At 39.6% G+C, this 27,852-nt stretch overlaps 3 protein-coding genes across 5 annotated transcripts in view; all 3 read left to right on the top strand.

Moving 5' to 3' along the window:
- Positions 1-3,555, top strand: part of adcy3a (adenylate cyclase 3a) — a 53,733-nt gene extending 50,178 nt beyond the window's left edge. Inside the window, exons 20-21 of one of the 2 annotated variants that reach the window (XM_029504259.1) lie at positions 1,169-1,293; positions 1,402-3,555. In XM_029504259.1, coding sequence (XP_029360119.1) covers positions 1,169-1,293; positions 1,402-1,581 — 305 coding nt within the window. In that variant the 3' untranslated portion in view covers positions 1,582-3,555. The remainder of the gene's footprint in view (positions 1-1,168; positions 1,294-1,401) is intronic. The other variant, XM_029504260.1, reaches the window with a different exon arrangement.
- A 755-nt stretch (positions 3,556-4,310) lies between these two features.
- Positions 4,311-7,027, top strand: LOC115044588 (uncharacterized). Its single transcript, XM_029503708.1, has 3 exons — positions 4,311-4,445; positions 5,094-5,384; positions 5,496-7,027. Exons 1-3 carry the CDS (start codon positions 4,311-4,313, stop codon positions 5,877-5,879), a joined length of 810 nt encoding a protein of 269 aa, XP_029359568.1. The 3' UTR covers positions 5,880-7,027.
- A 6,197-nt stretch (positions 7,028-13,224) lies between these two features.
- On the top strand, positions 13,225-27,832 carry LOC115044474 (palmitoyltransferase ZDHHC3-like). Of its 2 annotated transcripts, none has more exons than XM_029503495.1 (7): positions 13,225-13,608; positions 14,730-15,141; positions 15,374-15,498; positions 15,640-15,736; positions 16,050-16,131; positions 17,960-18,090; positions 22,087-23,121. In XM_029503495.1, the coding sequence occupies exons 2-7, from the start codon at positions 14,800-14,802 to the stop codon at positions 22,243-22,245; spliced, it is 936 nt and encodes a 311-aa protein (XP_029359355.1). In that variant the 5' UTR covers positions 13,225-13,608; positions 14,730-14,799; the 3' UTR covers positions 22,246-23,121. The 2 variants fall into 2 exon arrangements, with proteins under 2 accessions (XP_029359355.1, XP_029359354.1); XM_029503494.1 differs by lacking the exon at positions 22,087-23,121 and adding an exon at positions 26,179-27,832 and having other exon boundaries at positions 13,226-13,608.
- Positions 27,833-27,852: the final 20 nt, after the last annotated feature.

The following is a 27,852-nucleotide window of genomic DNA, read 5'->3' as shown; positions in this document are numbered from 1 at the left end:
GTAAATTTGCACATTGCAGTCACAATATGACACACACAATTGTGTACTACAATCTGTTATGTGTGCGAAACGGTGCCCAAATATGTCGTCGATTCATCTTTTACCGCTTTTTCTGTTTCTGAGTTGCAGGGCTGCTGGAGCCAATCCCAGCTCACATCAGATGAGGGGCAGGGTACACCCTGGACAGGTCCCAGTCCATCACAGGGCCAACACACAAAGACAGAGACGAACAACCGCTCACGCTCGCATTCACATCTACAGTCAATTTAGAATCACTAGTTAACTAGTTAAGACATGCATGTCTTTGGATGGTGGGAGGAAACTGGAGTAGTCGGAGGAAAACCACACAGATAGAACATGCAAACTCCGCACAGAAATGCCCCAGGCCGAGAACCGAGCCCTCTTATTGTGGGGCGACAGTGCTACACCGCTGTGCTGCCCTCATTAACATGTCGATCATGCTAATTAAAATAACTATGTAATGTGCAATTACTCATCATGGTGAAATTAGGCATACCCTGTTAATTAATCAATTAAATTAATCTTGTATTGTCAATCAATACAAAATACGTTTCAAAATAATGGAAAACATAAAATACAAGCTTCTAACTTACGCGCCGTTTAACCTCCTCCATTTCACTCAAATGAGCAAGTCGCAGGCACCTTTGCTGATTGAAATGATGAAGCATAAATCTTGTAATGTCCGTCATGTTGGTTTTTTTTACATACCAGAATTCCTTGCACCCAAACGGAAGTTATAACTTGCCTGGAACTTGGAGAATTTCCGAGTTCTGAGTTGTCTGGAATGCAGCATTAGAATGCTTACTATGATACTTCTGTTGAAGGTTATGTGGTGAGGAATGTGTGTGTGTGTATGTATGTTATAACATTCTATTGTTTGGCCCTTACCTTGAATTCAACACATTTTTGGCATCATGCTTTGACCTTGTACACAGATACAGCCCAAGTCCTTCAAAACCATAACTAAGTTAGTAAAGTCTGACTAACAATCAAAAAATTAAATAATAGTAATGTCAAGTCTGAAACCTGTAGTAGTCTGCCTGCTCTAACTGCTGTTCTCCTGTATCCTGGTGGAACTGACAGGAAACTCTACAGGTTTAATTAGGAGCCAGGTGAATTCATTTGTCCCACGTCCACTTTCCTTCAGGTCTGAATAAGGGTGGAGTCTTAGCTGGAGTGATTGGTGCCCGCAAACCCCACTATGATATCTGGGGCAACACTGTGAACGTGGCCAGTCGCATGGAGTCAACAGGGGTGATGGGAAACATCCAGGTATTGGACTACAGTTTTTTTGTTTTTTCACTTTGCTCGCACTAACCAGGATTACTGGATAGTCCTTTCATGTGTGTGTGTGTGTGTGTGTGTGTGTGTTGCTCCCAGGTGGTGGAGGACTGCTACACTATCCTGAAGGAGTATGGCTTCCGTTTTGTGAGGCGGGGGCCAATCTTTGTGAAGGGGAAGGGGGAGCTGCTCACCTACTTCTTGAAGGGAAGAGACAAACAGGGCTCCTTCATCAATGGCTCTTCTGTCACTCTGCCTCATCAGGTAGTGGACAGCTAGAGACTCCATGCACTGCTCACCTGTATAATTGTTGTGGTGGTAGGGGTGGAGGTTGCTGACAAGAGCTTCATGCAATATTTACAGATCAAACTACACACAACTAACACAGTGCACACATGCTCTGTTAGTGGTTAGTTGGTACACATGTTTGAGATGCATTTCACACTGATGGTTGACTGATGTTGTCTGCAGTGCCTGTAGTATTACACAGAGAACACAGATGACAGTCGTCTGCAGAGGATGGTTCCAGTTTTTTGCTGTACTAGTTTAATATTTCTAGATAAATGCTGTTGGTTCTGAGGTCAGGAAAGACGGCGAGATCCAGGGACACAGTCAGTCAGAGTGAATAGTTGACACTTCCGTGAACAATCATGAACCCACTTCCTATAATTACTATCAGCAACCTTTCAGACTTAGTCACTTTATATATAAAGTTAATCTTGATAAACTGGGATGAACAGTCTGTGTTTCTGGACCCATTTCTTTTGTCATCTACATCACCATGAAGTGACCTAAGAGATGAAGCTGGTGTGAACAGATCACTAAAGGATACAAGACACTTTAATGAGCTGATCTTCTTTCAGTGTATGGTGGATGAAAGGACAATGTATTTCTTTAAAGGAACTAAAATGACAACAGCAACAGAAAGTTTGCAGCAGATGTTCACATGTGAGCTGCTCCTGTACACTGACAGTGGTTAATGTGGCTTTGGAGTTTATGCCTGGAGAAAATTCATGTGTATGTAACCTCTGCATGTCGATTGGACAACTACAGTTATCTGACAGTGGTGTCCATCCTCTGCTGAGGGAAGAATTGTGTAGAGAGATGTGCTAATATGGCATTCAGCTATATACCAGCTGAATACAGCAAGAGGGACAATCTGAGTCTGGTGTTATACACATCTATCTGAGTGAAATTCTGTATATGGATGGGTGTTTTCAATTATACAGATTGGAAAATAACTCCAGGTTAAGTGGATAGTGGTGGACTGTCCAATCAGAAATAGACCATGACCCCATAACAACTGGGCAGGTGAAATACCTGACATCAGCTAAGCCCACATGGCTCTGTGGACTCATACAATGCCATTTACTCCTTAGAGGACATGTCCTTTCACAATTTTAGCTTTAGGTCTCACCTCTGACTCAGTACTCTTCATTCTTCTAACAGACTTGTTAGAAGTCAGGTTGAGAGAACAGTTGGCTTGTCAGTATGTGACATAACTAACAATGATCCACATCATTCTTTGGACTATTGTATGGGTCCCATAGGCCATAATTTTTCAGCCAGCAGGTTGTGAACTTTATCCAGTAGGTCCTGATTACAGAGCTGGTTCTTAGTCACAAACATGAACTTCAGACCCAATCACCCTGCAGTTTGTGTTTGAAACTGACAACAGTGATTATCAAGGGAACGAGCATGAAGCAGCTGGACTGTGTGAGATATGGGGAGCATGCCAAGGAGCCACTGCTTTTTCCTCTGCTACAACTCATTAGCCCTTATGCCTTGTTAAGGGAGATCCTCGTACTGTGAAGTGCATTACATGAAATAACTTTGGGTATGATTGTGACCTTTTTGAGTTTCATCCATATCCACTGTATTTTGACTGTATAGTCAAAAAAGTTCCTTTCCCCTTGTTAACTACAAGATTTGTATCATAGACTTCCATTATAAACCAATTTCTTTGACCCCCCCCCCCCCCCCCCGTAAAACAAAGTGAAAAAAGTATTTTTTCTGTAATTTCCCATTTCTCTCGAGCAAACTACTTGAAGTTAAAATTAAGTCAATACCAAAATTGCCCCATTTTTACCCCACCCCACCCCACCCACCCAAACAAATACTGACTTCTGGTTACCATAAAAGAAACTGGCATGGCGGCAGACCAGTAAAATAACAAAAAAAAAAAAAAAAAAACTTTTTTACAACTAAAATGCTTTTGATGTGGAGTTAGTGATAAGATCTTTCAGTCAGAATGGTTGAAATGAAAAAATATTTTCCATGTGTGTCAGTGTGTAATCTACTCACAAAATATGCACATTTGATTTATATATATATATATTTATTTATATATATATATTTCATATCGTTTCCCTCTGAGGAACAGCCATGCCTCTGTCACACACTAGAAAAAAATAGGAATTTGCAGAATTTCTGTCAAATTTAAGGATTACAGGCCACTGTAACACAAAAAAGGCGCATTTGTTCTGATATACATGGTAAGGACTTCTACTTGCATGTTCATGACAAAATAAGATCTGTGTGTGTGTGTGTGTGTGTGTGTGTGCGTGCGCACGCGCATGTTTTTCTTTGCTCTCATACACATGCACGTGCACACGCGCACGCACACACACACGCACTTGGGACATTTGAGGACAAGTAACTTCTTTCTGATTCTCGTCTTTGAAGTCAGTAGATGAAAGATAAGTACAAGACCCTCAACTTCGCAGAAGATATAAACACCACCCCAGTGCCCCATAACAATTTTAGTGCAGCGAATTTGAAGGGTATAGAAACAAAGCTGAGGCTGAAACAACAAGGCTGAGAAATCAGAATGTTTATACACAAAGCTACTTTCCCAGGCCTCGTTTACATTTTCACACTCACTGCACTAAATAAAAAGAGGTATGGCACCTCTAAAACAATTGCACCTACCAGAAAGTTAATGGCACTCGTGGACAAGCGTCAGTTCTATGGGAAGTCCTGCACCCAGCTCAGCGCTGACAGTATCCATGGCCATCAGCCTAGCTTTGCTGCTCAGCAGTCAAAAGATTCAGCCTCAAGACAACCCCAGGCTGCTTCATCTAGGACCCCAGTCCAGAGAGAAACCCAGGCTGCTCACTCGAGGACCCCAGAACCTACCTTCTGTGACCCATCAAACTCTTCCAAAGTTAAAATGGATTCCACTGAGCCAGTGAATTCACCCCACCAAGCTCAGACAGTGAGAGTCAGACACTAGCAACAATAAAGATGGTGGAGAGGAGTATGTGGAGGAGAGAGAGTTGAGAGCATTCTTGGGGCTTCTGCTGCTCGCTGGAATTTATCCAGAGGGCTCCAGAGGGTCATTGTTGGCGCCGGTTTTGTGCAACTATGTCCCAGTCCAGATTTGAGGAACTGCTGGGGGTAGTCTGTTTTGACAACAAGCTCACCCGGTGTAGACGCTTGAAGGTGTCGAAGCTAGCTGCAACTCAGCCACTCTGGGATGTGGCTGCATCAGCTGTAAATCCTATTCAACCCAGGAACTAACATCACCATTGATGAGCAGCTCCTGTCATTCCAGGGAAGATGCAGTTTCTGTCAATTTATGCCACAAAAGCCAGCAAGGTATGGGTTAAAGATTTGGGGTCTATGTGATGCAAAAACCTCATGCCTGAAGATACATCTCTACACTGGCAAGGAGGGGAGTGAGGGAGAGGTGGGGCAGGGCCAGAGAGTGGTCAACCACTTGATGGAGGGGTTGAAGGGTCACACAGTCACATGTGACAAATTATTTACGGGCTATCTAGCTATCTTAGCTGGGCGTGGATCTGCTGAAGGACAAGAACACCTTGGTTGGCACCATCTCCAAGAATAAAAGGGAGATTCCCCACCAGCTCCTGACCTTCGGGAGGAGGCAGCCCCAGTCATCCCTCTTCACCCACACCAAGACCCACACCATCGTGTCATGCCTCCTGAAAAAGAGGAAGAATGTGCTTCTGTTGTCCACCAAGCACCAAGAGGCCAGAGTGAGTGATGGGGCTGACCAAAAGCCCATCATTATTATGGACTACAATAAAAACAAAGGAGGCGTCAATAACTTTCACAAGGTATGTGAAATTATATGTTCATGTACACTTTTTATTATTTTTGCATACTGTGCATCCGCACACACACAAACAAATATATGGGTTTGATTATATTTTTTCTTATCTTTTTAGATTTATCCTATAGGTTGTGGGCACCTACAGATCAGAGAACGAGCAACTGGCCACTATGTTCTTCAATGTGATGGATATCAGCATCTACAATGCGTGCGTCCTGTGGACCCTGGTCAATCCCCAGAGGAATGTCGGAAAGACCTGGCGTTGCAGGATCTTCTTGCACGAGCTGGGGATGGCTCTGATCACACCGTGGATGGGAGAGTGGCTGCGTCTTCTTCGTCTTCCACCAGCGGCAAGCACAGACGCACAGTCCCAAGCCAGAAGTCCAGCAATGCAGACAGGGGCCTTTGCTCAGTCTGCCACAAGAGAGTATCGGTCTGCCGTGCCCTCTGCAAGAAGCCTGTTTGCAGGGAGCACTGGGCTCCAGTGTGCTCACCTTGAACTGATGTACATTAGAGAGAGAAAGACACACACACACACACACACCACTTTCCCTTTTCAATTAAATTATTTGTTCTGTTGTAAGAAATGTAATAAATGTTATTTTACAAAATTTGGTGAGTGGTGTCAGAGGTTATATACTGAGGCAATTTTGCAATTCTCTTTATTTTTCATAATGCCATAAAGTTTGTGAGAGAAAAATGGGAACTGTGTTTTACATGGGAGGTAAAAACATTTGGTTAGAATGTAAGTCTATGGTACAAATCTTGTAGTTAACAAGGCGAAAGGAACTTTTTTGTTCAATCTCACACTAAAAAACTAAATAAAACTAATCATGATATAAATCATCCAAGAACCCCTTCATAAAGAAACTGGGAACAAAGGTTTGGAAAAATATTGATCTTTCATAAATGTATTCCATTTTAAATGTTAAACTACAAGTTTTGTAGTTAACAAGGCGAAAGGAACAATTTTTTAACATGGCATAAGGGTTAGTTTGTAGAATGGGATGAAAATGCAACAATTTCCTATCCAAAACTGATGCTCTGGAAGTTCAGTCATTCCTTCCCATTTACCTCTTATTTTTATAGTAATGTTTTGTTATATTCAAAAAAGGGAAGAGGACTGAGTATGTCTTCACTGTACATAGTTCAGACTGTGTTTATTGGTCAGATTTATTTACTGGAGATCGCGATATCTTCTTTCTTACATTGATGTGAAAGTGTCAATGATTTAGGAATGGTTTTAGATGAAAGAGACACTCCATTGAACACAGCTTTTCCCCCTCCTCTCCTTTGTATTTTAAGAGAATCTCAGGCTTGGGAACAAATAGCACTTTGATACTATGTCAACTTCATACTTGATTCAAGGTTTTGGTCTCAAAAATGTTTTGAGCTAAGTTTCAATAAACTGTCTAAAGAGCCTGAGGAGCTGGGCCAGCTAATGGCAGACAATTCAGTTCTGGCATTATAATTGTTGTTACTGTTCAGATCCAGAGCTTTGACTCCTTCTGAGTTTTGGTGACTGGCTTTGCAGTGAGCAGTTGATCCTAGTCCTGGTCTTTAGAATTTCTCTCAGTGTACCTCTATTTATTTTCTCTTTTTTTTTCTTTGTCATCGTGAGATGAGTTGATTAAAGAAATCTGTTGAAAACAAGCCTCAGTTTCATCATTACCACAGAATTAATGGAAATGACAACACATTGATTGTTGAACTCAACTCAGGAACTTCGATCTCTGGACAAACCTCAAATTCTGACCTTTTGGTGTTGCTTGAGAATTTGAGGCATATATTGGAAAGTTGTTGAAAAGCTCCTTATGAATGTCTCCAATCAACTTAACCCACTTTTTTACTGTATGGGTTCTAAAAGAAGCTAGATTATTATTATTTTTTTTTTTTAAACTCAATGACAATGAATGACTATAGTCAACAGATAACACATTTAGCAGTTCTGCAGTTCCTCTGCCAGTGTACGTGAGAGCAAGGTTAGGCAGATTGAGACTGTTAAAAATCACTGGCTGGAACGCTAGGACACATCGGCTGCAGAAACGGTGTGCACAGAAGTGTGTTAAGCAGGGCGGCTTGCCAGCCAAGCTAAAAGGCAACAGACCAGCAATCCCTTCGGACCAGCAGTCCATTCGCTGGATAATAAGATGGATCTACTTCAGCTCAGGATGTCAAAGGACTGTTTTGGTTTTGGAAATCACTTTAAGAAGGCAGTTAAAACTCTATAATGGATGCAACAGCTCTGTTAAGCTATCCCACGGCACAACTCCCAAGATTTAACATCTGTAGGGGAAGAAGACAGTCCTTTCTTGTTCCTCCTTGTAACCCAAGTTATGGCTCAATCACTCACTCATCTTCATCCACTTTTATCCGTAACCGGGTCATGGGGCTGCTGGAACCGATCCCAGCTCACATCGGGCAAGGGGCGGGGTACACCCTGGACAGGTCGCTAGTCCATCACAGGGCCAACACACAAGGACAAACAGAGGCAACCAACCACTCACACTTGCATTCACACCTACTTAACTTATAGTCTCCAGTTAACCTATACATGCATGTCTTTGGACAGTGGGAGAAAACTGGAGTAACCGGAGGAAACCCACGCAGACACAGGGAGAACATGGAAACTCCCCACAGAAAGGATGGCTATGGCTATGCATATTAAAAAAGGATTATTCCAAGGTATAACAGCCTTGAATAGAGAATTTCAATTAGCCCAACTGGCCAATGATACCACAACTTTAATATCCAACAGGCATGAGGTGGTAAAAGCTGTGAAGTGTATTGAGGAGTTCTCTGCTGTGTCAGGTTTAAAAATTAATTTGAACAAATCTGTGTAATTGCCGCTAAAGGAATGTGCTCAATGTGTAGTAAATTGTATCCCTGTGAAGAAAACTGTTACATATTTAGGTGTTGTTATTGATAAAAAGGGAAAAATTCAAAGTGACTTAAATTTTTATCCTATATTGGAACAAAAACTAAAAAAATTGAACGTGGTTGACGAGAGATCTCTCATTGAATGGCAGAGTTTTACTTTCCAAAGCGAAGGGGAACGCTCGAGCTGTGTATGTTACTTTGTCACTGGAAATGCCTGTTGCAATATACACAAAATTTGATAAAAATGAATTCAATTTTTTTTGGAGGAACAGATCTCATTATTTACCCAATTTTCACAAGCACTGTTGGCATGGAAAGTTGTGTACAAGCATAACTTCTCTCCAACAATATACTACATCTGGAATAACAAGAATATTCAATATAAAAACCAGTCACTGTAGTATGAAAAATGGGTTGAATATTGTTTTAGTTCAACAATTTGTGAATGCTGAGGGCCAGTTACTGAGGTATGAAGAATTTCTTAATAAATTCAGGTTGCTAATTACCCCAAAATATCCAGTTGCCTTTGATGCCATACCAAGGAGTGTCCTGCAGCTGATCAGAGGATCAAGTACTTCTTGAAAGATACACTGTGCTTTGTTCCTCAGAGGTACCAATATTATCAAAGTAATTGCTCAAATAAATTTATTAGGAACCTCCTATTGAATGCATCTATGCCCTCAACAAAATTATTTTGCAAAATAATTTACAGCATTGTATGGGGATGTTGACTGGAAGAAAGTTTGGTTAGCTGGTGATAAACTATGTCTCAATAGTAAAATTAAAGAGGTGTCCTTTAGAATAATGCAGACAATATATCCAGCAAAAAAAACCCTTCAGCGGTTTAACATTGACATTGAATATTCTTGTGCTTTCTGAGGATCTGAGGATGAAACGATTTGCCATCTGCTTTATGAATGTATGTATGCTAGAATATTCTGGAGGGATGTGTAAAACATCAATAGGAAAACAGATAATCCACTTAAAAGGAAAGACATTTTTATTTGTTTTGAAGAGAGGCTAAAAGAGAAAGACTTTATTTTTTCACAAACACAAGAGAAAATGGGCTGATTTCAAACCCAACTTAAATCACTTTCTAAATGAACTGAAACAATACTCCAATAGTATCAATGGACTGAATAGCAAGAAAGCTCTAAAAACTGTTTCTTTTATGGACAAATATTATAAAAACTAATGACTCAATTTTCATTACCATCCATCTCCTTATTCTGTTATCTGGTATTATTTCTGGACTTTGTCGTATTGTTTTATTTCATTTATGTATGTATGTATGTATTTATTTATTTAGTCTTTTAGTTTAGTTTGTTCCCTTTGTTGTACGATTTTGCTGTGTAACTGTATCTTTAATCATCTGGCTATAACACCGTATATATGATAAATGATACGTTGTAAATAAAATTAAAAAAGAAAATCCATGCCTATTCGTGATTTCTTAGCTCAGACTTCACATCTGTTAGTTTGGTTATAACTTTTAATGAATAAATAAATACCATGCTTTGTTGTTGAATTATTATTGTGTCTAAGGAACATTTTAACTTGTTGATCATCACAATGACAATTATGTAGGCCTATAACCTATAATGGGCATGTCGTGGAAGAGACAACAGATAATGGGTAGGCTTTCAGGAAAAAAAATAGTCTAAGTGTTCAATGAATGGATCGTTGATTTTTGTATAAATCATGCACATATGTCATCCGCAGGCACTCCGCCCGTTTCCAAATAAATGGTAAGCAATAGTAACGCTATACGTCAAAAATAATGTCCTGGACCAGGGAAAAATAGAGCATCAGACTTCGTGAAATGACGCTCGAGTTGTATGGTCAAGGAGACATAGTCTGCTCCAGAGCTCTGTAAACGATCTCTTTTTCTATAGTCTATTTTGCTGTTAGATGTTCGAATAAAACACGTGAAACCGACTGGATGCATCCTTCAAACGAATGCGCGAGTTTATTTGTTGTTTTAATGTAATAAATAACATATCAGTAACTTACACATTAGTTTGTTCCGTTTAGTTTTCCGTACACCTAGTTGTATTTCTATTTTCGTTTAGTAGTACGTACGGTAACATAACAACTACGCACGGCTCAGCAGAAAATCAGCGTAAAAAGGAACAGAAATCTGGGGGGGGGGAACCAAATCGCGTGACAAACCGGATGCAGTATTCCTGGTCGAAAAGCTCCTTTCCGAGCCGACCGTAACCATCTATCGGGGAGAAAAGAGGTGGCGGTCTCTGTGTCTACATTAACAAAGATTGGTGTGTGAGCTATGCTCTGGTTAAGAGTCATTGTTTAGAGGCTGCTGTTTTTAACTGTTAAATGTCGTCCATACTACATGACCCGGGAGTTCGTAGCGTTGTTTGTCGTAGCTGTTTACATCCCACCGAGTGCTAATGCTAGCATAGCACCCGAGGATCTTAACGACAGCATCAGTTAACTCCAGAACAAACAAGCTTCTTATGTGGTTGATGGGGACTTTGATCACGTTAACTTGACAGACATCCTGCTAAAGTTCCGCCAGCACGTTTCCATAGCAACCCAGTATTGTTTACAACCTGGACAGGACGTAAACAAACAGACGTGACGTCCACAGAGTCAGGCCGCGCCCTCATCTGGGCTTCTCTGATCACCCCTCTCCCTCTCTCTCTCTCTCTCTCTCTCTCTCTCTCTCTCTCTCTCTCGCTGTCTCTCCGCGGGTCCCAGATTATCATCAGGTGGTTAGAAAGAACAGACCAGCACAGAAAAAGATCGATGTGGCCTAGTGATGCAGCTGGCATCTTACAGGACTACTTTTAATGCACAGACTGGATACTCTTCAAAGAGGCAACAACATACAAAGGTGTTGTGAACCTGGAGGGGTATGTATCCACCATGGATGGATGTCTCCATCACCAGGACTATTAACAGCTATTCTAACCAGAAACCCTGGCTGGACAGAGATATTTCTGCATTTAGGTCTGGGGATGAGCTGAGCTGTGAGGAAGAACCTAGATGTGGGGTCAAAAGAGTAAAGACCAGCTATGCCCTGAAAGTGACAGGGGTGCTGATTGGAAAATTTGAATCTACTGCTCCCAGGCTGCAGTGCCATCACACATTAATACAACCACCATTATTCCTGTACACAAATCATCCAAAGTGGCATGCGTGAATGACAACCGCCCTGTGACCCTTTGGCTGTGTGATCTGAGCAGCTGGTGATGGCACACATAATTGACACCATCAACATCAGCGTGGACCTGAATCAGTATGCTTATAGGAAGAATCAGTGCACATCTAATGCCAATGGCAACTGTTCTCCACCAGGCCCTCACCCATCAAGAAAAGAGACACATATGCCATATGGATGCCTTATGGATTTCAGCTCGGCGTTCAATACAATCATCCCACAGACCCTGTCAAAAAAACTGGCACTGCTGGGACTAAGACCATCTCTGTGTAACTGGGTGCTGGCCTTCCTTAAAAACAGAGCACAGAGTGTAAAGATCCATGGTTGCTCTTCACTGGTCACCCTCAGCACAGGCTATCCCCAGGGTTGTGTGCTGAGCCCTCAACTGTACACACTGCTGACTACTCAGCCATACACCCAAGTAGTCACATTGTTAAGGTTGCAGATGACACAGCTATTGTGGGACTAATCTCCCACAATGATGAGTCTGAGTACTGACAGTAGGCGCAACACATGGAGAGTTGGTGCAGAGCCAACAACCTCTGTTTAAATGTGTTGGAAAGGAAGGAGCTGATCATGGATTTCTGCTGTGATTAATCAACTTCCATGTAAAAAGTAAAAATAATTCCTCATGAAGAAATTCTGGACACAAATTGTTTTAGGCCTAGAACATATATACATAAATGCATATATTTGTATGTATAAATGGTGGTATTTCCCATCATTTCAAAATAAACCTCTAATTATAAATAAATATATATAATAACAATTATAGTAAGAGTTAGGGAAGGCTTATATTATGGTAAAAATTGGTAGAAAATTTGATATAGAGAGAATTGAGATTATGGTATTCAGACCATTGTGTATAGCTCCATCATAGTGTAAATGTCAAATATTTTGAAGGCAAACTCAAAAAGTTGTTGGACAAAAGTTTTTTTTTTTTTTGCAGCTTGTTTTAATGGTAAGTAAGCACCTCATTCAAAAGAAAAAAAATGTACACATAATGAAACTTGTGTTACTCAGCAGGATAGTGATTCTGGTCACTGTCACCCTGTATAGATTTGCTTGAAATGTACTGTGAGATGCAGGATATTTTAGACAATACCAACTACGCTCTCTCAGATAAACAATGTTTTGACTAATCAAATAAATTGCTGCATAGTTATATGTATTTGTTCATTCATTATTCAAGAATTCAATGTAGATTAGTGAAATATCTGAAACCCTCAGCTAAGGACTTAAAGAAAATGTAGCACATGGAGTCCAGTCTATGAAAGCAGTTTAAAGGTGTGACTTAGAGGTCCTGTCATAAAGAGTTCTCAGAAGACCTACCACTAACAGCTGTAGATAGGCCTGCAGCAAAACAATTAAAATGTCAGAGCTTGGATATGAGACAGGTAAACTGTAGTTCATTCAGGTACCGCAGAGTACCCGCGACAGTTCAAAAAGATGGGTTTAGGGTTGGGTTAGCCCCTAACCCTAGTTTTCTGCATTGGCGTTTTACAGTAGTTTTGAGTACTTGTGCCACTAGTCTGAGAAATAATGAGTCTAGTAGTTTACGTACAGAAAAATAAATTTTCTCAATCCTAAACTAAAGTTTCGCCAATCTCAAAAAGTTGAGGAAATGAAACCAACGCTGTATTTTACTTTGAAAGCCGGAAGTATTTTTAAGCAATTCATGGTACCTTTAAATGGGACAACAATAATATAATAAGAATCCACATTAGTTTTATTTTCGTTCAGGTTATCACAGATATTTAAACTGAGCCCAGTGGTGAAATTGAAATAATTTTCTCCTCTTTCTGTCTTTCACCGTGGGCGCAATGCATTGTGGTCTATACTGTTTAGTTAGTGCCCGACGGTTTTTACGCAACTTTTCATGATGCTCCATGGGACACTATTAACCTGCAAAAAGGGATATAATAATTTTTACTATGCATTTTGACAGTAGTTGAAAAATGTCAAATTCCTTCTGTAGTGGACTGTAGCGAGAGAAGAGAGTGATCTCGAGCATGGTCTACGTTTCCATGAGGTCTTCGGAGTTCTTTCATTGTCACACCGATTGCACACAAACACGGGCGGCTGGCTTAACCACGGAAACGCGGTCTGGTTTCACCAGTCTGTTACGCTGAATGGAAGGACACCGACATAAATATACAAACAGGTCAGTAAATGCTATTTGACACGTTAGCCAAGTAGCTAGCAAAGATTACACTAAACTTTTGTGATTTTGTTTCAGATTTGAGCTGGTTTTAGGCCTACAAACTGAGAAGACCCAGATAGGTTTCTTCCCGCATTTAACATGCCGAGTATATAATTTGTTTATCTGCAACAACATAGAAACTTTTAGTCCATTAGAATATGCTGAGTCCGTGTATCGCCATTTTGAATGTGAACAATAATATTTTCTGAATCATATTTAGTACCATCTAGTGCTGCATGGCTCCTGTGTTATAGGGTCAAACCGCAATAAACAAGTGCTATAATGCACCTAACTAATATTATGATGAGCGTGGATATAAGGCCAAGCACATCGCACAATGACTTCCACTCAGTGATCTGTCATACTGCAGAGACATGAAGCAGCTCTGTGCAGATCCCACTTATCTGATCTGTACAGTATAGGCCAGCTCCCCTGCTTGGCAGGGTTTTAGGTTTCTATTCAGGTTTAACCCCTGCGATAAACAGATGGAAAAAATAGCAGTGTACCTTAATACTAGGCACTTCACTGAAGTCATAATTGTGGAAGTTATTTGGATGTGATTATAGTTTCTGTACAGCGTGAAAATGTTTTTAAGCACTGTCACCTTTTACTGTAGAGCAGTTAAGTTTGGTTCCAGTCAGTATGTCCTGTATCTTGTGGTGTTCCATTCATGAAACTGCTTTGCTATATCTGTCATTTCAGGTAAAGCAATAGCACAGGTACAGAGCTCACAATCAACTGTGTTCTGTTCTATGCATTAAATTATACATTATTAACATGTTTAAGGTTACCAGTGTAAATAGATGGATAAAAAAAGTCATTTGAACAGAAAGTTTTGCTTGTTTAAGAAAGACGTACATTTTTTGGCTCTCATCTGATAAATTAATGGGCTAATCCTTTCCTTTTTAATCGTTAGGCCAAAGTCTGATCACATAATTTGTTCAACTGTCTCTCTAAAAAAATAAGAATATTTTCTGTGTATAGTCAGTCAAAAAAAAAGGTGAGCTTCTTGAAGTTCATCAGTCATATGCACAATTAACTATGGACCTTTAACCTGTGACCTTCCTGCTCCTCTCCCACAGCATGCAGTAACTAAGGTGTGAGGGTGCAGTTTTTCCAGTGGCAGCAGCAGGCATCAAGCTTAGATGAAGGATGAAGAGTACAATACACAGATGCAGGGATGTGGAGCATGGGCGAGGGCAGACAGAGGAAGGAGCAGGATTCAACTGCCTACAGACTGAGCAGCGCATCCCTATTTCCAAAGACGTTATCACTTCCTCTTCAGCCTCTGCCACGTGGTTCATCAGGGATGCCTGTGGCATTGTGTGTGCTGTCATTACCTGGTTGCTAGTGTTGTATGCTGAGTTTGTGGTGTTGTTTGTGATGCTGTTGCCCTCTAAGAATCTTACATACAGCATTGTTAATGGGACACTGTTCAACACTCTGGCCTTCCTTGCTCTCACCTCTCACCTGAGAGCCATGTGCACTGACCCTGTAAGTCAGCCTTTTTGTGGTAATCTATTGACAGACATTTAAATTTGGCAACAGGCCGTTTTTATCTTTCCTCCAGATGACATTTTGATCTTATCTTTAAATAGTCCTGAATAATTGCCCTTAACCTTCATAAAATTACCGTAAATTTAGTCTCTGCCTGTTTATTTCATTGTGTAAATCGCTTATGTGAAACACATGTCACAAGTCAACCCTGTCTGATATTTCCTGTTAGGGGGCAGTTCCAAAAGGGAATGCTACTAAGGAATATATAGAAAGCCTTCAGTTGAAACCAGGGCAGGTAGTATACAAATGTCCCAAGTGTTGCAGCATCAAGCCTGACCGAGCTCATCACTGCAGGTAGGACAAAGGAAGTGTAATGCTCACTCCAGCATTTGGTATTCATAAAGCTACATTTACTTATGCATTTGTCTTATCATAATATACTTATGTACTAGTCTTGCATCACTCCTCCATTAACACAAAATTCCATGTTTACAGTGTTTGCAAACGCTGCATACGAAAGATGGACCACCACTGCCCCTGGGTGAACAACTGTGTTGGGGAGAACAATCAGAAGTACTTTGTGCTTTTCACAGTAAGTTCATTTACAGCAACAAGTCTCCTATAATGTGTGTTGACCATAAAAGGCAGACAAACACCAAGATTCAGTCTGTGAATGTAAGAAAACATGCTCTCTTGTAAATAACTGTGATGAAAATCTTCTTTATCCACTCTTTTGTATCTGTCGAACATTGAAATGATTGCTGTACTCTTAAGTTGGTTGTGGTTGCTGGTTTAATGCAGTACAGATGCAGATGAATGACAGTCCATTTCCAGGTTATTTGTAAACTTGTATGTCCTTTTTTGTAAAATTGTGCCCTTTTTCCCTATTCTTTCTTTGAACCTAGATGTACATTGCACTCATCTCTCTCCATGCTCTGGCCATGGTGGTCTTTCATTTCCTCTACTGCTTTGAAGATGACTGGACCAGTGAGTGTTTATAAACCCTCATAGCTCTCAATTTACTTGACTCTTAGAAAGACAAAGGACAAAGGGACAGATGCCTAAACTGGAGTCTTGGCCTGGCATCCAATAGGATTCTAGCCATTTGTGAATACTCTTAATTGTCAAGCAAATAATAAGAGCAATGAAGCAATACATAAGTATGATGTCTGCAAACTTAAACTAGTATTTCTCTCTTAGAAGGAGAGATAGTCTTGTTAATAGAAGAAACACTAAACAACTTAAACAGTTGAAATTGCTCATTTTTGTTACTCATTCAGTAGTTTAACACACTTTAACAATCTTACACTAATTTCTTAGCTTGAAAGTCAGATCTGGAAAGTTGGTTCCAACACCGTCGTAAAGGGTCTTACGAAGGAACCTTGTGTATAGGGTAGCTGTAGGTTAGTTTGTATCACCTTCTGTCCTGTTCCCTGAAAATCAGATCTGAGGATAAGACATTAGTGATGAAATTGATTTCATGTTAACTTATAGTGCAAATACCAGATGGTTAGCCTTATTGTATAGTAACATCCTCATAACTGTAGCTGATTACTGTGGTTGGTGCTGATAAATGTAATTTGTCTATGTTATCAAAAAATCTTTTCCCAGATGTATGCACAGCACCAGTGTGGGTTCATACGTGTCGGTAAAAATATGGAGAAGACAATGACGGCAGTCCTCCAGAAATATTTTAGCTTTAGCTTTCAATATCTTACACCAACTATAGTTTAGGGTACAGTATAAGCAGGTTTTTACACAAGTGAACCTCCTGGAAAAAGTTACTGTTTTACACTGTCAAACAAGCCTATGTGCTAGCAGTGATAGCATCACATGACCACAGACAGACACACACACAGTATTCAAGAAACATCTCCAGGATGCACTGGGATGCATCGTCAGTGTTGTGACCTGGGGTCATAAGGTGTTTTGGGTCTCACAACATACATACCCGTCCAAGTGACCCAGCCAGGGATGATCAGGCCCCAACTTGTGTCCCAGCAGCTACCCATGGATCAGCCCTCTTTAACCAAAGCCACTTAGTGGCTTTTTCTTCAGCCTCACTGGCAGATCAAATGGCCCTCCTCTTGGTTGCTCCTGTGACGCCCAACCAACTGAGGACCTTGCAGAAAGAATGTCCTGAGCTGAAGTGTGGATAAAGATGGAATTACCAATACCAATTATCATGAAGCATCTTGAGACTTGTATTGTTTCCACTGCAAATTCCTTATTGACTCATTCTCCCTAATTCCTGTCTTTTTACTCTTTTTACATGTAGTTGTACATGTATATTTATGCTACATAATATATAGGCAACCTTTTATCAAAGAAACTTGGTTTCTTTGTACATCATTGATTAATGTTGCTTAAGGTTCCAGTTATCACTATCAGCATTATCAACTTCATAAATAATCCCTCTATGTTTATGTAAAAATACTTCCACTAGCATGTAGATGTTTCTGTTAAAGATAGAAAGGCAGAGTTTTGCGTGACTGTATCTAAAAATGAACGCAGTGTAATGCAAGTGTATTTCAAATAAAAGTAATATTTCATTTTGAAATGGCAGTTTCTTCATTTTGAATTGAGAAATTACCACATACCAGACATATTTTTTTACCTTATATTGAGTAGGTGAGTGGTGAACAACCTGTAGACTATGTTGTTTCAAAGTGTTTCATCCTTACTGTGGTGTAGATGATTCAACAGTAGAGTACAGTAGTGTGTTCGATTGTAATGTAGCAGTTCCTCATATGATCCTCTTCTTTGCCCTTTAATTTTCTCCCTCCCTTCATGTCCCTGTCCCTTCATACACCAGAGTGCAGTTCCTTCTCCCCCCCAGCAACAGTCATCCTTCTCATACTCCTGTGCTTTGAGGGTCTTCTCTTCCTCATCTTCACCTCTGTGATGTTCGGAACCCAAGTCCACTCCATCTGTACCGACGAGACTGTAAGTGAACCATTTAGTGACCAACAGTCCTCCTGCTATCCCTGTAACTCTATTTCTGCCTGCCTTTTAGATTTTTCTCCTGCTGTTTCTGTATGATGTACTTTGTGTTAGAAAAACTGTTCTCAGAGCATATTCCTTTCACTTTCAATCAAAATCAAGTTTGTTTATAAAGCATATAAAATGGCAATTAAATTATCAGCAAACAATTCATCAGTACCAGTTGTGGTCACAGACTTCAGATTTTCCAATCTTGAAACTTATCTTTTTTTTAATTTTTTTTTTTTTTTTCATTGCAATTCAACCTTCTTTGGATGCAAGTCAAAAAAGGGTCTACACTGAAAGTTAAAGGTTACTATTGGTGAATATGGCTTGGATTGACATCATAGATCTGCACTCTGTTCCCTGCCTTAGTCCCACAGTAAACAGAGAGATAGTATTCATAGGTTTATTTCTTTTGTTTGCACTGGAAAAACATTTGAAGATATTTGAAGGATGTCTTCTTCCCATTGCTGTTTTGAGATCTCGCCACAGGTGTTCTATGGGATTCAGATCTGGACTCGTCGCTGGCCATTTCAGCACTCTCCAGCAGTTTGTTTGCAACCAGTTCTGAGTGATTTTTCTTTTTGAGTATTTTTTGGGTCATTGGCTTTCTGGAGGACCCATGAGCTCTGATGGAGATAGAGCTTTCTGAAACTTGGCACTACGCAACCCAAAATTCTTTGGTAATCATCAGTTTTCAGGATGCCATTCACATAGTCAAGACATCCAGTGCCAGAAGCAGCAAAGACACTCCAAAACATCTTTGAACCTCCACCATGTTTGACTGAAGGGACTGTGTGCTTTGTGGAACTGAATAATTAATTTTATTTGTTACACACATTTATAGGTGCTCAAAGATGCTACAAAAATCAAGATAGAACACAAGCAAAAGTAAACTTAAAACAAGCTACACAAGAAAAGCCAAATCAAAAACAAAATCTAAGAAAAATGGACACATAATGGAAGAGCTAAAATTATCACAGTTAATTAAACATTAAAAGCCAATTTAAAAAGGTGGGTTTTTAGAAGGGATTCGAAGGTTTGAATGTCAGTACAGTCTCTTATGGGTTTGGTTAGTGAGTTCCAGAGGATAGGGGCGGCAACTGAAACCAGTGTGTGATGGGGAGCCAGTGCAGATTTTGGAGGACAGGGGTGATATGGTCTTGGGTGCAGGTGTGAGTATTTAGGCGGGTGGAAAAGTTCTGGGTGTATTAGAGTTTATTGAGGACTTTGGAAGATGAGTCATAGAGGATGCTGTCTGGATTTTATAAAGGTATGGATAAGTGTTTTGGCAGCGGAGAAGGTGAGTAAGAGGCGGAGATGGGCAATATTCTTGAGGTGAAAGAAGGCAGTGTTGGTGATGTGGTGGTCAAACTTTAACTGGCTGTCAAAAATCATTCCAAGGTTGTGGATGTATAGGGAGGAAGACAGAGTTGTTGTTGGCAGTTGTTAAAAGTGAGGCTGAAGTCGTGGGTGGTGTTCTTGTGGGATGTGGGACCGATGATGATATTGTCAGATTTATCACTGTTCAGTTGAAGATAGTTTCTTTGCATCCATAATTTCGGTGTGGCAGTTTCTAAGTGTGGTGTGGGTAGTGTTGGAAATTACTTTGGTGGAGATGTACAATTGCATGTCGTCAGCATAACAGTGGAACCGGAGGCCGTGATGCTGGATGATATTGCCAAGGGGCAGCATGTAGAGCAATGGTGCTCACACTTTCTCAGCATTCGAGTCACTTATAAAATTACCAAGTCAAAATGATCTACCTACAACAAAAATGCAAAACATATATTATAAATATATTGAGAATTCTTTATATGTACAATGTATGTTGATGTACTTTACATAACTGCATGAGCCCATATTTCACACACACCTCTTGAAGTGATGATCATGTCTGGATTGAGTTGTTGCAATGTGCTGTGGGAATTTCAGCCACTTTCCCAGGTTAGCCTGCAGTTGCCAGTTAGATGTTGTGTGGAGGAGGCCTGGTGTTGGTTTTGCTTGAGTATGGGCCTTCTCTCCAGCTTTGATGAAGGTGACTGCTTTTGCTGGCTTGTGGTGGTTTTTGCCTGAGTTATTGGCTGACAATAAACTAGCAATGCCTTAAGCACCTGATCATGTCAATCTTCTCTCCAGTGGTCACCCACCTGTTTTGGTTGTCACGCAGTCTGTTCCTAGGAGTCACTGGCTAACCCAGTAAACCCTTTAAGTATTCAAGAAACATCTCCAGGATGCACTGGGATATATCGTCAGTGTTGTCCTCTAAAATAACATACTGTTATTTTATTGATTTATTTGTGGCTACATGCCACAATATCATCATTGATTTTCATAAATCAAATTACAAATGGTTAAAACTTTATTAATCAAAGAGCTGTGCACATTACATTAATTCATTTGGCCCAGACCATCATGGGCGGAGGGAGAAATTCTGCAGCACAGGGAAACTGTGCACTTTGTATGCATCCCTAATTTTTCCATCCCTTTCTGTTATTCTATTGGCTTTCTCTCGGTCATTAGTGGGTGTACAAAGCTTGAAAGTAAACCACTTTAGTCATTAAAGTAATTTTTGATGTACAAGACCAGGCCTTGGCTGAATGGCCGAGTAAAGTTTTTCTGACTATAATATATCAGACATTGTGACACAGTCAATGTGGTGAACAAATGCTGTTTGCTGAACATAGCTGATCAATTTATCACAGTCCCACTTAGAGTACTCCAGGTTCAGCATGCAAAAACAGTGAATTGCTGCACGAGCAAGGGATAGTCAATGAAATTTGAAACTTGGCTATTAGGTCTGATTGCTCACTATGCTACTGTTCACACTTGTCAAAGCTTTTGCAAGGGAAGAAGCTCCATTCTGTTAAAGCATTGTAGCGCCACAAATAATTTTTTTCTTGACTTTGTACAGTCTTCTGGGGCACACAACTTTGTCTGCTCTGAGGTTGTGAGGTTAAAAAAAATTATGTGCATTAAATTTATAAAATCCAAACTCTGTAAAATCCACTTTTTGTCAAATTCACCAGATCTCTCATTATTCGTAAGCTGCCCCTTTAAATACGTGCTGAAAAAAAGTCTGGTTGCTACTTTGCCATGACAACAGCATCCATGAATTTCAGAGGTCCAGCGGATATATCTGTGTATTCATCTTCGGTTGTTTTTCTGCTGTCAACATCCCTTTATGAATAAGACACCATATCTGAAAAATTTACTGACAATTCACTGGTACCAAAGAAGAAAACAAGGCAGTATCTTGAGAATTACTTTGATTTTGGTTTTATTAAAGGACAGGACAGTTTCCGACCAGAATGCGTCACTTGTGGTGAGAAGCTAGCTAATGACAGTATGAAGCCAAGCAAACTGAAGCGGCACCAGGTAACCAAACACCATGAGACTGGTGGAAAAACATAGATAGTTAAATGTCCATAGTTAAATAGCTAAGTTATTATTATTTCTGCAACTACAACTACAACTACAACTGATGTTTACTTTTTAAAAGAAAAATTTGTAATTAATCACTTAATTCTTTTGGTGTGTGTGTGCAGGTAGGGGTGGGTGGGGGGCTGGCTTGTTTTGGTCACAGACAAGGGCTTCAAGGAAAAAGGTTGGGAACCACTGGACACTTATAACAGGAATTCCTTATAACCCCAACATACATTGTCCAATCTGCCCAATTCTGCACACATGTTCAGACTCGGTCTCGGTTCAGCCCCACTATGGCATTTATGGGTTAATGTTAGAGACAACACCTAGATGTAATGTCAGCAACATAAGCAACTTTATAAACCTCTATCAGTGTGAATGATTATGTTCTTGGCGTAGATGTCTTTCAAAAATGGCTGGAGTTTTGATCATTTATTGACACGTTCTGTGCAGCAGAATGGATACATTCTTTGGTTTGTGAATTGGGTCACAGAAGTTTCCAACTCAAGTTTGGTTATCTTTCGTTTTCAGGGTATAGAGCAGTTGAAAAAGGAAGAGAGAAGATGGGCTAAAAAAACTAAGTGGATGAACATGAGGGCGGTATTCGGACACCCTTTCTCCTTATTGTGGTTTAGTCCATTCTCCACACCTGACCATGGGAAGGCTGAGACATACCAGTATGTGGTGTAAGAGAACAAGGTCCAGCCCAGCCCTCTGAACAGAGCTGTGACATTCAATTGGTCACAGTAGTGAACGTGAACTCTATCTGCCACTCTAGCCATGGACAGTTTTTCACCTGCTTTTTGTGTTGCCAAACCTAGTGCTATACGTCAATTTTGTGTAGTTGTCAGTGAATCAAATTACTGAGAAAACAAAACGCTTTAAGTTTCTTAATCCCTTTTTGCAAGCTCACAATTCCTCTTTCTGAAGTATCTAAAGCTTTCTTTTCTTACTTTCTTTCCCTTGAACAATCATTTCAAATAAATGATAAAAATGTTATCTCAATCATAAAATTCTTTTTTCCTGGTGTTGTGCAACATGGTGTTAGTTTCAGCTTTACAATGCACTCAGAAAGTGTTCAGACACCTCCAATTTTTTCACATTTTACTATGTTACAGCCATATGCCAAAATTCGACTCAATACAAGATAATGGCAGAGTATAAAATATATTGCGTAATTTTATAAAAAGGGGAAAATGGGAATGAGCTCACCTGAGTTACCTAAAAGAATGTACTGCATCTGGAACCTTTCAGTGCAATACATTCTTTTGTAACCTTCCTCAGACCTGTGCCTCAGCGCAATACTGTCTTTAAAGTTTGTGCCCAGCTAGAGATACTTAGGTAACTCAGGTGAGCTCAATTCAGTCAATAGTCTTTTCCTTTTTATTACATCTGCTTAATTTTTTTTTTTTTTTATTAAGTTTGTCAGGAGATATTCAATATACCATTATGGAGTGTTCAGTGCATACTGACTAAATCGGGATCTTCCTCAGGACTGTGATTCCAGATTCAGAAACCTACTTACACTGTAGGTTTATCTCCCAAACTTTTCTGATTCCATTCCAAAGCAGCAAGTACTATCCATGAAATGGACAATTGTTTTTGGAAGTACAAGTTGCTGTTACATTTTTCAAATATTTTTTTTTTAAAGCTCAGAAGCACCACAAACAAGATACAGCTAGTGGTAATTAGTGAAATATATGTTTTTGTAGTTTGGGGGAATCTTCCTCTTGCCAGATAACAGTGACGACTGTGTTTCAGACTAAATGTGTGCCCTCTCTAATGATGGACAGATCAGAGTTAGATTAAATCAAATTTTAATATTTCGCCTTACACCAGGTTATCATTGCTGCTACCTGGAAACTAGGGGTGTAACAGTATATTAAGGTCAGGGTTTGGTCTGTACTTCAGTTTTGAAATCACGGTTTGGTACATTTTCGGTACAGAAAAATGAAATTGATTGTCAAGTTGAAAACATTAAACATAGCACAATTGCCTGAACGAACGATGGTTCTCTTTAAATAAAAACATACCTTGGTTTAGGTAGGAAAATAAAAAATGTAATAAAATAAAGATCAATTGCGAATCAAGTGCGACATGTAGAAGATACTGTAAGCATTTTCAACTTCACATTCAAACTGCTCAGTTAAATAAAAAACCTCTTTGGCTTTAATATGCATGTTGAAATAATCTTACTCACATGCTTAATTCAGTGTAGAAAACAAAAAAATTACTGCTCACACTAGGTGCCAAAACGAATTGCCAGATGATTTTGCATTGCTTGTCTTTACTAACATTCGACTGGGTTTTTGGTTGGATTAATTAACTCAAATTTGCTTAGGTAGCTCAAGTTCAGTGAGGTTGGTCTGTGCTACACACTAAATGAGGTTGCCAGGTTGGCTTGACAACAACATATGGGGCTTTGCAATAGTGTTCTGTCAGTTGGTGGAAACAAAGAGTGGTGAGGTGTTCTGTTTCGCTTTAGTTTGGCAATATATATTCCATACGTTCGGTATACACATGTATTCACACCAAACATCCTGTACCAAACGGATCGTACGAGTATATGTACTGTTACACCCCTATGGGAAACTATACGCTCTTTTTCAACAGCAGCAGGCAAGTCCCTGTTTAAGATTAAACAGGAGTGAATAATCTTATTTCAGTGGCAGAAGCTATGACACTAGATCTACCAACTTTAGTGACAGAGCAGAGATTGCAAAATAAGAAAAAGGTGACAGTCTGAATATATTCCAAATGCACACCAATTCTGTTGCTTCATCCCTTTTCTGTGTTTTGCTCCAAAGACATGGGTGATGTGATTGATGGCCAAATTTTATAAATAATAATCTCAAAAAAGAGGGACACTAACTCACTTGAACATACCCTCAAACAATATAATGTACACCCCTATGTATAACTCCTGCATACATGTACCAGTTGGGCTGTGTTTCTTAACTGTTCCAGACCACTGCAAAGTATTTACCAAAGTATTAACTCAACATGAATATTTACACAAACAGTAACATGGCTAATTCACACTGTATTTATCTACTAAGAGTTTCTGCTCTGTGAACTGCTCTGTTCTATAGTGTGCATTTTATTCTTCTAGAATTTGATCACATATTTTATGTATCCTTAGTATGTGAATACATGGTATAGGTGATCCAAGTTCAGTAATGTAAACACTACTGGTATGACTGCAAAGTGGTGAAGGAGAATATCCTCTCTTTTTTTTTTTTTTTTAAGAAGTCTTTCTAAATTTTCTGTCTATTTTAGCAGATGTACAGAGAATAAAATTTTCTCCGTTGCAATGCACAATCAGTGTTTCCGTTGTTTCATTGGATTGGTTGAATGTGGAGCAAATATCAAAGCAACATTCAAATAATTAAAGTAATGTTTTACTTTTCCAGCATACAGTTCTTTTCTGGCTTTTCTTTCATGCCTTACATTGATGCATTTCCCTCTGCCCATGTCTTCCGCTTTATTACCAGTTTACTGTGCATAACTTGGCTCTATCCCATGCAATGTTCTTTCCCCACTCAAGCATTTGCTTTGGTTGAACTAATTCTACCAAAAGCTTTCTGAAGCAGACAGCCTAATTTAAAACCTTCACAGAGGTAAGCTTCTAACAGAGGTCACTTGAATTGTCCCATCAAGCTTGACACATCACAGAGCATGCTGGTTATAATCAGAGGGCAAGAGTGAATTTTCATTTCTTCTTTACTGTTTCAGATTCAACCAAACCTCATGAATGAATGAGTGAGCTTTTATGCATGCACTGTTTCTGAACATTGAAAATGTTTCATTCTTAAAGGGTTAGTTATTTATTTTCAAAGATCATGTGAGTGATTTTGCACAGTTTTGTGAAATTTTGGGCATGTTTCTTAGATTGAAGAAGTGAATCATACCTGATACAACAGCTCTCTTGAAAGGCTTTGCAACTAAAGTCTTTTTATTACAGTACAAACACATTTTATATACAATGGAAGAATTACCTCCTTATCTTAATGGCCATAAGGAAGCATAAGGAAGTCCTGGTGTAACAAAAAGGTCAGAAAGTGCAAAGACATTTTCTCTATACATAATACCTTCAAGTGGCTTTCACATAGAGACCCACTCAACTTTAACTTTTAACTTTTAAAGATTCATTGATTCCTTCAATTTATTATCAAGTGATTGGTGTTGGTGTATGATAAAATATTTAAATTAAATACAACTGAACTTCACAGATATTGATTGGACCAAAAAGACCATTAGCTTTGGTTGGCTGTGTGCATTATTGCCCCAGAACTACTGGCACTTCAATAAGCTTAAACTGTTGTTCAGGGATTAGAAAATGATGATGAAAGTTGTGCAGAAGAAGGACAACATTTTTACAAAAAAGCCAAAATGCACAGAAATTAGTCTTTCTGTGCATTTTGCACTAGCAAATACGTGTGTATCACTTCATTTGACTGTTTCACCTGTCTGAGAAACTTGCCCAAAAGTTAAACTGTTATGTTGCAGTTTTTATTTATGTCATCTAGTTTGTGTCACTGTAATTTATGCATGCAGCTGATGCACATCCAGTGCTTTAAACTCGGCTCATTTCACCTTAGAACTTTATGTTGTCTTCTCCAGGGGATCGAACGTCTGAAAGGAGAGACAGGGAAGTGGGTGAAGGTGCCATGTTGGGAGGCTATGCAGATGGCATTTGGAGGACCATTCTCCCCATCCTGGTGCAGCCCCTTCACAGGGCTGAACCACAAGAGTCCTTCAGAGCACATCACCATACCACAGGGGGAAATAATTGAGGAGGATGTTATAGAGATACCTCTCAACTAGCTCAACAAGGTCATCAAATTCTTTGGAATTTCTGGAGACATGATTTCAAGCGGGGCACCTCGTGGTTTGGCATAGTGGTTAGCACCACAATAAGAAGGTTTGGTTTTGGTTTTCGTGCAGAGTTTGCCTTTTTTTTTTTTTCCCTGTGCTTGCGTGAATTTCCTCCAAGTACTCCAGTTTCTTCCCACAGTCCAAAGATCTGCATGTATAGGTTAATTGGTGACTCTAAATTGCCTGTAGGTATGAGTGTGAATGTTAGTCGCCGTTTGGTTTTGTCTGTCTCTGTATGTTGGCCCTGCGATCTACTGGCGACCTGTCTAGGGTGTACCCTGGCCTCACCTAGTGTGAGCTGTGATGGGCTCCAGCACCACCCCGCAACCCCAAAACAGAAAAGCGATAGAAGATGGAAGATGAATCATTCCAAGCTTTTCCACATTGCAAGAAAACACCAGACCTGGGAATTTATATTTTTGTATTTTATTTTTATCCTTAAGCTTTTACAGACATTAACATCATCCACCTCTCTCCCAGCAGATTGCTGCCATTGCAGGGTATAGAAGAATATTTCTTGTGGATACATATACCAAACCACAGTATCCTCTCTTCTAACACATGTACACAATGTAAGACCTTATGAAAGTGATCCTTCATTGCTTAACCTTTGCTGCCACATCTAAATTATTTCCTTGAAATTATATCACAACTCAGTTGAAGGAGAGGACCTAAAACACTCAAGCATGAGAAGATGAGGGCTCTTGGAGCAGTCTCAGGAGAATACGTTTGACACAGTAACACTACTCTCCTCAAAGGATTTTACTTCACCTTGTGCCTTGTACGTCTTTATGAACATGTTTTAGAGTGGTACAAACTAAAACATCTTAGTCCTGGGATCAGTTTTCATCTTCATCACTCATGGAAAGTAATACTTGACTTCATTTTGATGAGATCAATTGAGCTGAAAATGGCAGCTCAATAAGGGCTTATAACTGTAAATGGTGTATGTCACGGGGCCAAGTTTTGTTATGTTTACATTCAACAAACTGTAGGTTTCATTTAAAATTATGTAATAAATTGACAACTTGTGAAATAAGTAGATTACAAACAGCACCCTATTTAAAGGATTACTACGTGGCAAGAGTTGATACACGTGTGTTGTGTACATTTCTCACATTCACTGATACTGTCCATTGAAATTTGTAGTCACACTCTTCACCTAATTTCAAAGTAAGAGAAAACAGTAAAACACAGTAAAACTCCTAACTTACATGTGTGGATAACCCTTTCAGAGCACAACATTGTATTTGCTGGACATTTTTCACATCCTAATTTTTATTTTCAAAACTGTTAAAAACTATTAACAATAAACAAATTAAATAATTTCAAAGCAGGTGATATCAGTATCAGGTGAAGGCTTGCAGGCGTGTATATAAATCTAGTGGTAAAACAGCGGTAGCTGTGGGAGAAAGACTA

The sequence above is a fragment of the Echeneis naucrates genome, chromosome 6 (genome assembly GCF_900963305.1).
Source record: "Echeneis naucrates chromosome 6, fEcheNa1.1, whole genome shotgun sequence".
NCBI classification, from domain to species: Eukaryota; Metazoa; Chordata; class Actinopteri; order Carangiformes; family Echeneidae; genus Echeneis; species Echeneis naucrates.
This window is presented reverse-complemented; position numbering and strand designations above follow the sequence as displayed.